At 47.9% G+C, this 17,057-nt stretch overlaps 1 protein-coding gene across 1 annotated transcript; it reads left to right on the plus strand.

The window, feature by feature from the left end:
* Window positions 1-223: 223 nt before the first annotated feature.
* Window positions 224-16,120, plus strand: surf6 (surfeit 6). Its single transcript, XM_028809040.2, has 5 exons — window positions 224-277; window positions 2,414-2,523; window positions 5,538-5,741; window positions 8,739-8,812; window positions 15,005-16,120. The coding sequence occupies exons 2-5, from the start codon at window positions 2,430-2,432 to the stop codon at window positions 15,686-15,688; spliced, it is 1,056 nt and encodes a 351-aa protein (XP_028664873.2). The 5' UTR covers window positions 224-277; window positions 2,414-2,429; the 3' UTR covers window positions 15,689-16,120.
* The last annotated feature ends 937 nt before the right edge of the window (window positions 16,121-17,057 follow it).

Raw genomic sequence — 17,057 nt, forward strand, 5'->3', positions numbered from 1 at the left:
TTAACGCATATTAATATTACAATAATAATCTCCTCAATCAGCGACTCAGCAGAGTCGTGGCGGAGCATTTATGAGGTGACACCGCAAGCACACGCGCGCGCGAGCCCTTCCGCATCGAGCTCGGCGGTGCTATAGACCAAAGCAATCGAATCATCGACGATCGGCAGCCTTTTGACTCGGGAAGATCGTGTGTGTCGTCAGACATTTTATGCGGACTTGCCCATGTGGTTCACGACAGGCTGCCTTCGTGTGCTGGCAAGTTGGCTGTTGTGAAGCGGTGAGTTTCTGTGCGTTTATATCTACGGCTTTGTGTGGTTCGGTCTGCATAGTTATGTGGCACGGGAAGCACTTTATTTTTGTAATGTTCGATGTTCACGTTCGTATTCTATCTAAAGCAGTGGTAACACTGTGGCTCACGTTTAGTGCCCGACTCCCCCAGTTCAAAGGAGACTTCAGCTGTTACAATAGTGGACATTGTGGGGTCCGAGCCCGTAACACGAGGTCATTTCTGGCCTGCCGTATCGGAAACGAGCGGTGAGGGAATGCAGTCAATGGATTCTTTGACGCTGTGCCTTATTGAATGAGAACTCCGAAGAGGACGGACGGAGGAGCGTCACTTCTCTGCAGAGTCGGCGAGGCCCCGCAGGGGTGACTGCAGCTGCCACCGTCAAAAGCCCCCCTTTAGCCAGTCAGCCAAAAGACGAAATCTCTAAAGTATTACTGAGTAATTCAGACGATTATTATTAATAACCGCAGTTTCGAACAACAGAACGCTGTCCTGGTCTAAAGGAAGTCGTGAGCAGTCTGCTGATAAGCAGGTTAGCGACAGGCCACCTAACTCTGGCGACAATTGTGATCGAGTATTTTAAGTTGTTCTGTTGAAAAACTCTTCTGACTTTCAGTATCCTTTCCTGCACACCATCGGTATGGAGGAGTTTAACTAACGATGAGCACCTTTGATATCCTCCGATGATTAAAAGGCACCGAGAAGACCTTCACTTTAATGAGCTCGCAGTGTAGAGGACGCCACTTTAAAACGTAACGGCAGAGCTCGGTGATCAGACGCGATTGTGTTTTATTTTAATGTTCGCGCCACTTACCTATCAAGGGCAAGTAAGAAAATACATGTCAAAATACTTGGTCTCCCTTACTCTACGTGTTCCTCCTCCTCATCCTCGCCTGTGTTGACCTCTCATGCCGGGCCCTTCCTCTCTCGGGGTTGTTCCTGTAGCCCACATTTTGATTCGCACCAGTGGTAGCCCCCCAGATACCCTCTGTTAAAACATCATTTGTGTTCTTGCGACTATTTTCCATATTTGGATGCGACTTGGGTGGCACCTTGTTGGTATTTATCAGCCCAGTGCCAGTCAGTAAGTTATCTGTTTTGTTGGTGCTGAGATGTGCAGTTTGAACTGTTTTGGGAGAATTACAGTCAAGAATTGAACTTTGTATCCCAACATATCGTCGTCCTCCTCCTCTCCACCTCTGAGCCCCTACAGCCAAATTGACCAATCGGATTGCTCAGACTGGCCACACACACACACACACACACACACACAGCATTTTATATATATATACTCAATGATGTTTACCCCAAACACCACCACCATTTCATTCACAAGCCACAACATGTTAGAAAAGCCCAATAATCAGCTCCGTAACAAAGATTCGGGTTTTGTGCCCCGGTGACTGTGTGCCAGCAGGCTGATGCTTTGGGAGTTCTTCTTACAAACTGTGATTGTTATACGGAAACATATTTAAAAGATTTGATTCTGATCTTGAGAAGCTAAGCTGGCAGCTTCTCAGGACCCTCATGTGCACTAATGCCAGTCCTAGATTTGCGTTTCTGTCCCTTGTTAGTAAAGTTACAAAAAACGAATGATGGGGGGGCGGGGGGGCTACAGGCTGGGGCAGGACTAGCAGGCAACTCTGACCAATTACGTGCGAGCTTTGAGATGACTGGGTGGAGCAATGGCAGGCGGCACTTCCATAGGCTGAGTTTTGCTGCATGGCGGTTTCTTCAAGCATTTGAGGTTGGGGGGGAAAATGTGGACGGTGTGGAAGCCCATTGACATCACAAATTCCCCTTTATTATGAGGGTCTTTTCTGTTTTTAAGGGAGGCAAACAGGGGTCCTCCAGCAGTGAAAGTGGGTGTTTGCCCGCAGGGACCACGCCAGGCTGTGCCATGGGGTTGTGGGTTTGGTGTGTGATGTTGTGACTCGCTTGGTGTGTGGAGTTGTGTCTCACTGTCTCACCTTATTCAGAAATGAAAGAAGAAAGAAATAAAACCATGATTATTACCATTGTGCCAAGGACACAGGAAGGCATCAGGAGGGGGCCTGGGGACACTTTTCCACCATGCTGATCATTGACTGCTTGATGACACCTGTCTGTGCTCTTTGTTTCTTTTAGCACACTGGCATTCACCATGAACAGCATCGCCGCCAAAGACACCTTCTTCCAGAAGCTGGCCAGCAAAGTCTGTGCATCCCAGAGCCAGGAGGCCCGCAAGAGGCCGTTTGGTGAGTGTCCTCATTAACACAAGGTGGCCGTCGTTTGATCCTACAGGTCGATTAGGACCATTGGGAACATTTTTACTTCTCGTGATTGTTTGATTGTAACAAGGCGCTGACGCGAGTGGCGGCCTGATCGGTAGCTCCGTCTGCGTTGTGCTGTTCTTCTTTCTTTTCTTAGAGCGTTGAGCTCCTTCTCGACTGTGTTTCTACTACGTGTGCAGTGCTTTTGTTTAACTGTACCTTGAATTTCCCTCGGGATCAAGTGTCCGTCTGTCTGTCTTTGCCATGCGTAGTTTAGTGCGATGGTGTTGAGTTGGAACTGTTGAGGCCTCCACCATCCCAGTTTGAGACATCAGTAATGGTAAGAGTTGAAGGCCGGCAGCGTCCAGCATGCATCGCTCCAGAGGGCGCTGGCATTTCGGAGGTCTGCTGACGACGGGTTACTTTTATTTTAGGTGACAGACAGCACTTGATCTTGAGGTGTTTAGAGCCACAGCAGTTTGAGTGATCCATATTACTAACCGAGAATAAACCGGATATGGACGCAGGTACACGGCGATGGGACCATGAGACATACTGCGCAGGTGCCTACAGCACACATCTCATAAACCGCAACCGAAGTCTTATCCACCGCGAACAAAGGAGTCGCGGCCCAAAAACGAAAGAGCTTAACTAACGTGAATGAGAAATGAAGCAACAACACGCCCATAGCTAACGACTAACGACACAGCCACACAAAAAAGAGGATCCTGTGCTGCACCCCAGAGTCAAACGGAAGAGGCTACGGAGGCCCCACAGGTCCACAAAAATAGTACGGAAGGCGCAGTTGCCTACAATGCACTTCTGAATAGGACATAAAGCAACAACGTGCCCATAGCTCTGCTCTGCACCCCAGAGTCACACGTAAGACACTACGGCATCCACAAATATAGTATGGAAGGCGTGAGAAAGTACGCTACAGCGTGCGTCTCATAAACCGAAAGCGAAGTCTTAACCACCGAAGTGAAGTTAGGAGTAATGTGCTGCTTGGGATTGTACAAACCACTGAATGCTTTACACCAAATTCAAACGCAATACAGCTCAACTAACGGAAATAGCAAATAAAACAACAAGCCCATACCTAACGACACGGCCACAGAACAAAGAAACATAACAGGAATCGGCGCCCCGCCCAAAGCAAACCGGAAGAGAGTCGGATGTCGCAAACGTCCACACTACACAGCAATAGTCAAAACTCGAGATAGTACGGAAGGCGCCAGGCGTCATGGCCATATTGTGGATGGCACTGCTGTGGAGTGAAGTTAGGAATAATGTGCTGCTTGGGATTGTACAAAACCGCTGAACGCTGTACACCAATAATCAACCCGGGGGGATTTACATTTCATAGGTAGGGCTGAACTATTGTTTTCGTTATATATGGCCGTTAGGAAACTCCCATTGTCTAATGAAACGTCTGGACAACCACAGCATATGTGAATCAACATTACAGTAATACAATATTAACAGTACAGAATCCGATAACGCGCGGTCTGAAACAGCAGAGGCAAACACTCTCGGCTCCAAATGAGCATCTTTAATTTCCCCTTGGAATATTTAAACACTATTAACCCTGCCAGATTGCAACAACACAATCTTAACCTTAAGGTCAGAACAATAGTCCATGCTTTTAAGAAACCTTAAATAACTAAACAAGGTTTATGCAACGGTACACAATTACTCATCAACACCATGACAGACAATGTTATTGAAGCAGGATCACATACTGACAATACTGTTTTGAGTGCACACTTAAACGACGCACAATTTCCCATTAAACCTGCTATCGCCATGACAATCAAACAAAATCCCAGGGATGGACCATGGACAGAGTTGGCATATACCTCTCTGAGCCTGTACTTGGACATGGACAACTTTATGTAGCCTTCTCAAGAGTTCAGCGTTCATCTGACATTAAGGTTAAAGTTATGAATACTCCATACCAAGGAGAACTCATTCAAGGACAACACGCCATCTTTACTACAAATGTGGTGTATAAAGAAATATTTGAATAAATCTTTGCAATGTGCCATACTATGTATTCTTCACTTCCTATGTACATCATCTGCACCTTTACACTCCAATATGTCTCATACATAGATCAATGTATTTCGGGTTACCCAACACCAGGGGTTGGCGAGCGGAGCCCCCTAGTTTTATACTAATTAGTGCAGCACTCTTGTGTATTTAGATCTGTTTTTATGGTTTTGTAGTTATGCACATTCTGTTTTAGGGTCTTCTTTTTGTTTCAGTTTCTGGTGGCTCTGAGGCTAAGGATATGCACTGGTAATCGGAAGGTTGTTGGTTCAAATCCTGTAAACACCAAAAGTGACTCTGCTTCATTAGGCCCTTAAAGGCGCTATATATAAATAAAATGTATTATTATTATTAACCTGCACTTGCTGCGTCCTGGGTATGACGTTAATCTGCATCCACCCCTGCAGGGAAACACCTGGGGGTTGTTGGCAGAATTGGCCCTCCAGCCACCATTAAAAACCTCCCAGTGTTCCACTCCATCTGAACCAGTGTGGTGCTGAGGTGACACCTGTCACTTGGCTGGACTCTGGTCCTAATCTGGCATCCTGGTTTGTCATGTGGTGGGTGCAGCAATGCGCCTTATCAGTGTGTTCTCCTAACCTTTTGAGAAAGTTTTTTTTTTTTTACCTCCCGTCTCTTTCTTTCTTTGTGGCGCATGTTAGGAGTCGTCACATGACCACAATTGTCCTGCTGGTTACGTCACAGGAACTCCATTCTGCCTTTGACTTTGCTTTACATGTTTGGTTTGTCTGATTGTTTTGTCTCCTTCAGTCCTGACCTGCTTGATTTTAGTTTTGTGTCTCCTTCTGGTTGTCTGTCTCTTTTCTTTCATACATTTTACATAAACAAAACAATCCATTTTGTCTCGTACATGAGTGAAAGTGTCCCCATGTGGTCATCTAACTAATACCTGCAGTCGAGTGTTCATCTTGCTCTCCTTTTTGCAGTTCCATATAAGGGCGGCACAGTGAACAAAGGGAAAAAGCAGAAAAAACAGAAACCCTCAACAAACAAGGCGGCCGAACAAAATCAGAAGGGATTTCCAAAGAAGGGGCAAAGAGCCGAGCCAGAGAAGGCGAAGCAAGAAGCTGTTCAGAGAGCCGAGCCGAAAGAGCGTGGCGGCGCTTTAAAGAAGCAGCCCAAAGCTGAAGGTGAGGCGAGGGGGTAGGCTGTGCGCGCCTTCATTTTGAGATATCCGTGTGATGGTGGGGACCTTTGGTGCTTGATTGAGGCCAGCAGGGGTCTGCAGAGTGGGTCCTGAGGGCTGTGGGGTCCAGTTCAGTTTCCTAATGAGAGGTCTCTTAAGCAATAAGTCACTGACTTTTTTTTTTTTCTCGCTTATTAAGATTCTCCACCCTTTAACTCTAGAATTACCAAAGCCTGTGATTAAAACTCGTAATCCCAGCCCACCTTAAATCCCTTCGCTCCTCTTCATTCAGCGTCTTTTGTGTTGTTAATGTGCTGAGCAGCAAGCAGCCTGCTATCCCATCAGCCCACCAACACAGAAAGGGCAGCAGGTTCTCTCAGCTCCAGTCTGTTTACCTGCCTGTGAGGTGCCGGGAGTTGTAGAGAGTCAGTAAAAGATCGGGACTTGAAATACGTAACACTTCACGTGTGTTACGTGTCTACAACAATCTATGGAAAGACATCGTTAAAACAGAAACGTTTTTCACGTTTTAGTAGTAATTGACAAAATGTATACATGAAGTGTATAAAGTGTGAAGACTGAAGTCCAAATATCAAATAAACACGTTCACAAAAAGGTACAAATATAACCGAACAAGTGCGCTCTTATTCAAGAATATAACCGAAGAAAAAGCCCTCGTGTTAGGGTGCGACATTCACAAGTCTTTAATACGACCGCATTGGTGGTGCAGCTGTAAGAACTGCTGACTGGTAATCAAAAGGTCGCCGGTTCAACCCCAGACACCTCCGTTTCAAGTGGTGAGCTGCATTTTATACACCTCATGTGTACATTTTGTCAATTATTACTAAAACGTTTGTTTTAACAATGTCTTTAGATAGATAGATACTTTATTAATCCCAAGGGGAAATTCACATACTCCAGCAGCACCTTACTGATACAAAAAACAATATTAAATTAAAGATTGATAATAACGCAGGTAAAAACAGACAATAACTTTATATAATGTTAACGTTTATCCCCCCGGGTGGAATTGAAGAATCGCATAGTGTGATGGAGGAACGATCTTCTCAGTCTGTCAGTGGAGCAGGACGGTGATAGCAGTCTGTCACTGAAGCTGCTCTCTCTGTCTAGAGATGACACTGTTCAGGTGATGCAGTGGATTCTCCATGATTGATAGGAGCCTGCTGAGCGCCCGTCACTCTGCCAACAGATGTCAAGCTGTCCAGCTCCATGCCAACAATAGAGCCTGCCTTCCTCACCAGTTTGTCTAGGCATAAGGCGTCTTTCTTCTTAATGTGCCTCCCCAGCACACCACCGGGGTAGAAGAGGGCACTCTCGCAACAACCATCTGATAGAACATCTGCAGCATCTTATTGCAGATGTTGAAGGACGCCAGCCTTCTAAGGAAGTAGATTGTTGTAGACACGTGTTATTCCAAGTCCCGATCTATTATTGACCCTCTACAACTCCCAGCACCTCACAGGCAGGTAAACAGACTGGAGCTGAGAGAACCTGCTGCCCTTTCTGTGTTGGTGGGTGATGGGATAGCAGGCTGCTTGCTGCTCGACACATTAACAACACAAAAGATGCTGATGGAGAGGAGCGAAGGGATTTAAGGTGGGCCAGGATTACGAGTTTTTTACATAGGCTTTGGTAATTCTTATGTTAGCTTGCTTATGTTACTCGGAGACGGCGGCCTTCACTCTCTTTAACGGCTCCTTATCAGCAATAAAATGCAAATACCAAAGGAATCGGGGGGGTTCTCCATCTAATGTGTTCCCATTTGCACCAGTGTTTAATTAACCTGCTTTAATAAGATATTTATAAGGAGAGTGGTCCTCAGCCAGAAAAGGGGTGGAATGCCCTCTCAGGGTTGGGAGTGAGATCCTGCCCCCAAGTGGAGGAGTTCAAGTATCTCGGGATTTTGTTCACGAGTGAGGGAAGAATGGAGCGTGAGATCGACAGGCGGATCGGTGCGGTGTCCGCAGTAATGAAGGGCTCTGCATTGGTCTGTCGTGGTGAAAAAGGAGCTGAGCCATAAGGCAAAACTCTCAATTTACCAGTCGATCTACGCTCCTACCCTCCCCTATGGTCATGAGCTATGGGTAGTGACTGAAAGAACGAGATCACGAATACAAGCGGCTGAAATGAGTTTCCTCTGCAGGGTTTCTGGCTTCTCCCTTAAAGATAGGGTGAGAAGCTCAGTCATCCCGGGAGGGGCTCAGAGTAGAGGAGTCAGATGAGGTGGTTCGGGCATCTGATCAGGATGCCTCCTGGACGCCTCCCTGGTGAGGTGTTCCCGGGCACGTCCAACCGGGAGGAGGCCCCGGGGAAGACCCAGGACACGCTGGAGGGGACTATGTCTCCCGGCTGGCCTGGGAACGCCTTGGGATTCTCCCGGAAGAGCTAGAAGAAGTGGCCGGGGAGAGGGAAGTCTGGGCATCTCTGCTCAAGCTGCTGCCCCCGCGACCCGACCTCGGATAAGCGGGAGACAATGGATGGATGGATAAGGAGAGTGTGGAGAGAAAAGTGAAGGGATGAGAACTTGTCATCGGCTCCAAACTGGAGGTCATTGGATAATTTGCTTTGAAAGGGAAAAAAAAGAATGAGATGAGAATGACCTGACCTGACAAAATGGAAACACAGACACTGCGTATAAAATGAAATAAGGTTCATTATTGGCTGCAACAATTGGTTTCTAATTAAGCAATCTGCTTGTAACAAAAACCTGCAGCCAGTGCGGCCCTAGGGAGACCTGCCCAGATAATGCAGCTCTGCTCCAGGCCGGTGGCCAGCTCCGCTTATGGTTTCTAATTAAGCAATCTGCTTGTAACAAAAACCTGCAGCCAGTGCGGCCCTAGGGGGACCTGCCCAGATAATGCAGCTCTGCTCCAGGCCGGTGGCCAGCTCCGCTTACAGAAATCCTTTTCTATTGTTTGTCGCTGCCGGTCACTGGTGACTTTTGGTAATTGTGACATTTATTTTCCTTTTTTCAAATCAGATGTTCAAAACTTCTTCACTATGGATATTTTAAAGCAAAGGCTCCATGAGAAGATAGAGGAGTGCAGGAATGCTGTAAGTAGTTGTGAGCCGGTGCTGCATGTAACTAACCACGGGGAGTCTGGGTAGACATGTTGTAGCAGTCGAGATGTGGAAAGTGACTGCATCGTGGTGATGGTGTGGACATCTCAGGCAGATAATGCACAGGAGAGAGACAAGAAATCAGTTTAAAGAAGCCATACTTGTGTGTGTGTTATGTTAAATCATCGGAGAAAAGGTTCATGCGTAACAAAAGACAAGTAAGCCAAGGCTCCACATCCACTAGGAGTCCTGCTGCCCTGGTTTGGACCCTTTGTTGTAGGTAAGATGGCTGCCCGCCTGCTCTGTCCCTTGACTCGCATCTCCTCCTCCTCTTCTTCCTCCTCCTTCTCCTAGAAGCTGAGTGTTTCTCTCCAGCTCTCCTCCCAACACCATCACTGGCAGCCTTACTGGAAGGAGCTTTTCAGCTCCAGCTAGGTGTGGTGATTGGGGATGAGCTGTCAGTCTCCAGGGTCAGGGCTGCATTCTGGAACATCAGCTTCCTGCACAGTGTAACCACAAGGGGGGCTCCAGTGAGTCACAAAACCCGAGACGACCATGTCACCCAAGACAATTCCAGGTGAAATAAGAGATTTTTATTCCTCAGCAACACTTTTTTTGTATAAACGCACAGTTGTTGTGCTCATTGCACTCCTGATGAGTGGCCTGCTGCCACTGACTCGTTGAGGGGATGTGGAGCAGCTCGTTTCGTCTCTGACGCAGGAGTACCTCTGATGCTAGGGCAATGGTCTGTGGAAAGCCAGCATTGTTAACCCCCTGGAAGGAATCCATTGGACCCAACAGGGCTGCACCCTGGGACTCCAGTTCACAGCATGCCCTGTGGATATTCTAATGGGATCCTGGATCATCTAGCGTATGGGGAAAGGAGATATTTTAGCAGTTGTCGTCTGTCCTGGTCCTTCCATTGCACAGGCCTGGCTGGAGTGCCTGCCCATGTGTGCCGCCCATTACAACACCTGGAACTTGTGCCCACAGCCCTAGACAGGACACAGACACTTGGGGGGTCTGTTTGAATATAGGGGGGGCACTGATAGACTGGGGAGATGTACAGTAGGAGTTAAACGAAGGAATGGTGGAGTTTGGGATGGGCCAAGTTTAAACGGTCATGCAGGGCAAAAGACCATAATAATAAAAATATAAAAGACACCTTTGAAACCAAGTCAACAAAACTGGCAACTCAGCAAAAGATGTTCACTTGAACACAAAAATATTACAAATAAAGAACAGGAACTGCAGGCGTGACATAAATACTGCGTGTGTAGCAGTCGGAGAATCCTGATGAGTAGAAAGGAGAGTGGAGTGGACAAGCGCGCTGGACACTGACGGTGTGCTGTAGACCACCCAGTGCTGATAATGGGGTCTGTATACAGTAAGAGGATGAGCATGTGACCTCAAATGAGGTGCGTGAACACTGAAAACTGGGGGGAAACAAAAAACTGGACATGGGACAAACAATTCTTAAAGGAAGCTGAATAATTGTACTTACACATTTTTTGATAATAAATATAACTAGGGGGCTCTGCCCCCCGCTTGTTTTGCTTGCCAACCTCTGTGCGGGCACTACACGCTAGTCACTTCAGGGCTCTGCCACTGGTGTATGGGGGTGCAGATTGTTATTTAATGGGAATAGTTACATAAGCAGAATAGAACTAACTATTTGACATTACAGCAAGTAATTAACAGAATTAAAAATAGTAAAACGTCATAAGTTGAAAGTAAATTTGGTTTCATGTTGTGTTTGAGGTATTCGTTGTGTTGTACGTTTTTGTTCTGTTTGGCTCTGAAATGAACGGCAAATCCTTTTTAAACTTTTTCTGTAAAACTTCAGTAAAAACATTTGGAATGAACTTTTCGTCAATATGGCATTGAATTTGTATTCCGTGTTTGGACTCTCATTGTGACGACACAACATATAACTGCCTGAGAGTGAATTTCGTTTCTTTCCCTCTAATAAATAAACCAACTTTTTCGAATGTTTGTCCCAGTGATTTGTTAGTTGTCTTTGCCAAAGTGATTCTGCGTAGCCCGTCACTCCGACATCAATTACGCGATAACATTACGACACGTCCGTCTTCTACAGTAATTCATGTGGTGGACGACCTGACGGTGTTAACGGTTGTTGATATTTTTCATGATATTGTAAGTTGATGTTTTCATCTTTCAGCACAGTCTATTGATACGCGTGTATTAAGTAATTTGTCGTGTAACCGATTCACAATTTTCATGTTAATTCATTTGACTTCATCATTTCTCAGTGCTAGGATTGCCCCGTGTGCTCATTTCTTGTTTTCGTGATGTAATTCTTCAGTAAGATTTGGACATTATACGTCTTCTTTAATTGGGAACTTAAAGTGAGGAAAACGTAAAAATGTATAAGAGCTGAGAGCGCAGGGACTGAGTGTGTCTGTCAAAGGCATTCACACCAATGAGAGGTGAGAGGATCATGACAGGGCGTGGCTTGAGAGGAGGGCGGGGCTTGAAACAATCTCTTGGCCACAGTCTCGTCTCAAGATGTTCTTTTATAATATAAAAATCTCTCTAATAAGGAATACGAGATTGAATGTCATCGCTACTTTTCATTTGCTTTGATTTCATTTTTTTGCAGTTGTCCTGCTTTTTATTTTTCCCATCAGTTTACTCACTTCTGTTAAGTATTTATTTTTGCAGCAGTGCGTTGTACTCAGTAATACCAGCAATAACTGAATGTGATGACATACGGTACGCTTCAGTCACGTGTGTTTAAAAAAGATCCCGAGTGAGGGCTCTAAACTGTGACCAAAAGTTACAAGTTGCAGTTTAGTCACCATTAGCATAATGAGGACCCTGTAAACCAATAAAGTCAAATTGAGTATTAATAATTCTATCAAAATTAACTTAACAACATAAAAGCCACACATGCACCTCTATGCCATGCAAATGTCTGCCACATGTCCCATAAGAGAGAGAGCGTCCGTCCTGCCAGTGTGACACACCTAAGGCGCTTCTTGGCACTGCTGCTCCTTCCTTGCTCCTCTCCTGTGTGTCATGGAGTCCTGACCGCTGACCTCAGCTAGCGGCTGCAGAGCCACCACGTTCTTTGGATCTTCTTCTGGGACCCTCTGGGTCATCTTGGTTTGAGTCACCACTGTGCCCTTGGAGTCATTGTGGCTGGCTGGCCAGCCGGCCTTTTCTAGGCAGATTCCCCACTGGTCCATGTGTTCTCCATTTGGACATTAACAGCTGTCACTCTGTCACCCTTTCCAGATTGGCAGTTCCAACCCAAGACCCCAATACACACACACACACACACACACACACTCCTCCCCTCTCTTCTGCTCCGTCTTTTGATTGAGGTGTCTGGGGTGCCAACTCCACTCTCATGGTGAGAGTCCAGAAGTGACGAGCTGTTGAGCTGAATTGTCCATAAACGTTGGTCAGCTGTTTTGAGGGACAAACAAAGGGGCCAATGCAGGTGTTGGGTGACTTCATGACTTAAACTGGAAATGGGGTTGTGTGTGTTGTTTCCATACGTCGAATATCAAGCTTTGTGTTTAGATCTGAAGCTGTTCTTTATGACAATACCAACAAGCCCGCGATTCTCGAAAGAATCGCAAATCCAAGAATGGCAATCACTTTCTGTTCCTTCTGATACTTGGAGGGATTAAATATCATGGAGGGTGGGTGCGTCCTGGGAAAGTTCATTTAATTAAATAAACATATTTGTACTAAAGCGGCTTCTTTTTGGAGCTGTGACTCATCTGGTTTATGTTTTTCAGAAGCGTGTTGTAGGTGCCTTCGTTTATTGTTTTTATGCATGCAGTGTCTTTTTTGTTTTTCTATGGCTGTGTCGTCCGCGAGAAGTCGTTTGCTGATGGTGGCGGATTTGCGTGCTGAAGTGACCATGGCGGCGGATCCGGTGCGGTGGTGTGGGCGGTCGCATTCGGGCGCATGTACAACCTGGCGTGCACGCTTTACCTCAGGTTTAGTTCACAGGTCGTTTTGGAGCCGTGTCTCCTTTGCTTCTGCTGTTTCAGAAGCGCGTTGTAGGCGCCTGCGTTCATTGTGTTTATCCATGCGGGCTCGTTTTTGTAGTTCCGTTAGTTGAGCTGTTTCTTTTTGGAGCCGTGACTCTGTTAGCTATACGTCGTTTACTGTTAGGAATTATAATCGCACATACGTTTAATACGGAGCGTTCGTTTATTGTTTTTTTCCATCTGGTCTCGTTTCTGTGTTTTCTGTGGCTGGACTGTTAATAATGTATTACTGTAATACTGTAATGTGATTCAAATACGCACTGAATCCTCTCGTTTTTGTTTTCTCCGTGGCTGTGTCTTTAGCTATGGGCTCGGTTTTGTATTTCCGTTAGTTGAGCTGTTTCGTTTTTAAGCCGTGACTCCTTTGCCTGTGGTGTTTCAGAAGCGCGTTGTAGGCAGCAGTGCGTGTGCGCTTCAATGCACCCTGCGTCCATATCTGGTTTACAACCTTCGGTTAATAATATGGATGCTGCTCGACAAAATGAAAGGAACCCTTTATAAAGAGAGTAGGGCATCAAGTGAGTGACACGTGTGGGCTACTGATGTGTTCAGTGAAGTAGCGGAGGGGCTTCTTCATCAGTTTTGGTGCACTATAACAATGAGACGACCCCCAAACAGGAATGAATGGGTTAACAGCTGGAGGGAGGCCACTGACATTTTGACATCCTCATCTGTATTGTCACTCATTTTGCATTTGGCTACGGTGAGTGTCACTACTGGCCGCATGACGCCATACCTGGACCCTACAGAGCTGGCACAGGGAGTCCAACCTCTCCATCAATACCACATGCCATTGCCAGAAGGTTTGCTGTGTCCCCCAGTCTCACGGGCATGGAGGAGATTCCAGGAGACAGACAGACAGACAGGCAGTTCCTCTAGGAGAGCTGGACAGGGCGCCTCATAGAAGGTCCTTAACCTGTCAGCAGGACCACCAGAGGGACAGGATGAGCACTGGCAGAGCCTACAAAATGACCTCCAGCAGGCAGGCAGGCCACTGGTGTGAACGTCTCTGAGCAAACAATCAGAAACAGACTTCATGAGGGTGGCCTGAGGGCCCGATGTCCTCTAGTGGGCACCGTGGAGCTCGATTGGCATTTGCCATAGAATACCAGAATTGGCGCCCTGTGCTTTTCACAGATGAGAGCAGGTTCACCCTGAGCACATGTGACAGACGTGAAAGGGTCTGGAGAAGCCGTGGAGAACGTTCTGCTGCCTGTCACATCGTTCAGCATGACCGGTGTGGTGGGGGGTCAGTGATGGTCAGTCTGGGGAGGGGGGCATACCCATGGAGGGACACACAGACCACTACAGGCCAGACAATGGTGGGCACCGCAGGACTGCCATTAGGTGTGGGGATGAAATCCTTGGACCCACTGACAGACCCTCTGCTGGTTCCTCCTGGTGCACAATGCCCACCCGGCCTCATGTGGCGAGAGGATGAAGGAACTGATACCACTGACTGCCCCAAACCCCCCCCCCCAATGCTCACTCACCTGGCACCTCTGGGTGGGACATTATGTTTGGGTCCATCCAATAACTCAGCCGGTCCAGGAGCTCCCCCAGGACCCCATCTGTCGTGTCGGGGGGGCCACACAAACTACCGAGGACGATTTGGTGTTTTGGCCCAGTGGCCTGCCCGCCTGCCGCCTCATTTTTTCCCTTTGATTTTGGGGGTCCCTCTGCCAGTTGACCCTTGCCATTTCCATCTTTCGTTCCTCACACATCACCTTATCAGGATTTCTTTTTCCCGTTGAGCTCTGCCGTGTTCTCTGAGTGTTCCTTTCGTTTTTTTGATCTAAAATTAGAGGAGCTCAGGGAGGGGAGAACACTGAACCTGAATGGGCACCTGAGGGGTCTGGGGGGGTCTGATGTGAGTACCAGCGACCGGGCTGTGAGGCGACTCCAGTAGCTCTGATGTCATCACTGCCTTGGGCGCCAGTTGATCTTCCCATTTGATTCATCTGCTGTGGGCACATCTAAAGGTGGCATTGGTGGAGGAATGGCACTTTAAAGCAGGGTATGAGCCCACCTGTGGTCCACTGAGGGAAGGCGCTATATCAAGGTAACAATGTTTAAATTGATGGCTGTAGGTGTCTTGTGGTTCACGTCCAGATGCTCACTCGCCTGTTGTGCCTTTTTTTTTTCTGTTTGTCAGGGCAGTGCCACCAAGTCTTCATCAGCTGAGGAGCTGGAGAGGAAACGTTCACGAAGAAAAGTGGAGCGAGAACGCAAGAAACGCAAGCGAAAAGAAATGCGGATGAAGAAACTTCTGGAGCAAAAGGCACAAACCATTAAAGAGGAGGAGAGAAAGGAGACGAGTGTGCAGAAGAGCAGCGTCCCCAAAGCAGAAGCTCCCACAGCCGGCCCGATGGTGTTCAACAAAGTCCAAGTGGGCGACGAGCTCGGAGACAAGGCTCCGAAGAAGAAGATAAAGGGCACCCTGACGCCGCTGACGGGCAAGAACTACAAGCAGCTCCTGAACCGAGTGGAGGACAGGAAGGCCAAGCTGGAGGAGCTGAAGAGCAAAAACTCCAGCAGAGCTCAAGAGCTGGAGAAGAAGATGAAGTGGACCAACGTGCTGTACAAGGCCGAGGGCCTCAAGATCAAGGACGACGAGGACATGCTGAAGGCCGCCCTCAAACGCAAGGAGAAGAAGCGCACCCAGAAGAAGCAGCAGTGGGAGAAGCGCAGCGTCCATGTGCTGGAGAAGATGCAGCAGCGGCAGGACAAGCGCAAGAAGAACATCCAGAAGCAGAAACGCGGCAAGCTGGAGAAACGCAAGGAGAAGGCGCACAAGAGGGGCAGGGTGCTGCCCGGAGATCTGGACAAGATGAAATGAGCGCCCCCCGGGATGGAGGATTGTGAGGGTCAGACGGCATCAGCCGTAATCGCGACCTTCCTACCCTTCCGTCATATAGCGCCTTGAACCAAGTCCCAAAGTAGGGCTACGCGGGCAGGGCAGCCTGCGGTGACTTTGGGGGTCCTCCTCTCTTTGTTTTTAGCTGTGAGCCTCATGGAGGGGACACACGAGACTGAAGATGTCACCACATCACAGGACCTTGGTGAGTGACTATATGCTGTCACACAGTGTCACCCGTTCAGTCCCTGTGTCTGTGTGAGAGGAGAGGCACTATATAAAAAGGAACCCTTCATAGTAGGAGGGTGTCTCGGTAAGTGGGCACCCCACTGGGCCTCGCTGCCTGTAGGTGATCCCATTGTTCAGACACGGCTGGCATCAGCCTAACAAACGCAAAATAAAAGTGCAGCTTGACGTAGCATTGTCTCGTGCAGCAAGCCTGGGCACTGCGGTGGGCTAACGAAGGGTGGGTGGAGAGCGTGGCCTCAGGACGCCGGCACCATGTGCTGGGCAGGCTGTTGGAGGCCTCAGTGCCAACTGCTCCCATGACAAGGTGTGGTGGCCTGGTCCACATGTCCGTCAAGTGTGCAGTCTGCGTGTTCTTTGTTCAGTCGGATCTGCTGCCACCAGCCAAAGATGTGCTGATTGTGAATTGTCCAAGTGTGGCCAGTAATAGCCTGGCAGTAGATGGTCACTCTGTCTGTGCCCAGTCGTTTGAGGTGCAGTGCCAGCCACTGTGAACGGTGGGTGTTTGAGCTTCATTTGGGTGCTGCACCCTTGATGCCAGTGGCTATGATGCCCCCCACCCTTTTTGTTTCTCTCCATGCCCTGTACATTAATCACTTGGGGGCCATTTGAGTTACCACATTCATTAGCATGTTGTTTATTTTGCAAACCTAACAAATGTTTTAATACTTGGCATTGGCCCACATGCCCCCGACATTTATTTTGCATACCACTGTGCCCAATGCCAAGTGGCAGCCTGCAGCAACCAAGTAGCCATTCAGTCAGAAAAACGATGGTCCCTGAAGGGCATGGAGCACAGAATAGCACTGGTGTCCTGGTGCCAGCTGGGTGTGGGCAGAAGATGGGTGACATGTAAAGGTAAGCCTGACCCCACCCACTGACAAGTGGCAGAGAAGACAAAAGGAAATTGAGCGGGAGATGAAAGCAACGTGTGCCCCCTGCCCAGGCCTTTGAAGGAGCTGTAATGTCACCTGCATGAGGACAAGAGAGAAGGGGGGACAAAGACGAGAAGGACGGGCAACTACTGAGCCAAATTAGAGAAGCAGTGGCCTGGGCACAATTAGGACAGGACAAAAGCTCGAGGACGTCCTGCAGATTTGAATCA

Source organism: Erpetoichthys calabaricus, chromosome 9 (genome assembly GCF_900747795.2).
Source record: "Erpetoichthys calabaricus chromosome 9, fErpCal1.3, whole genome shotgun sequence".
NCBI lineage: Eukaryota > Metazoa > Chordata > Cladistia > Polypteriformes > Polypteridae > Erpetoichthys > Erpetoichthys calabaricus.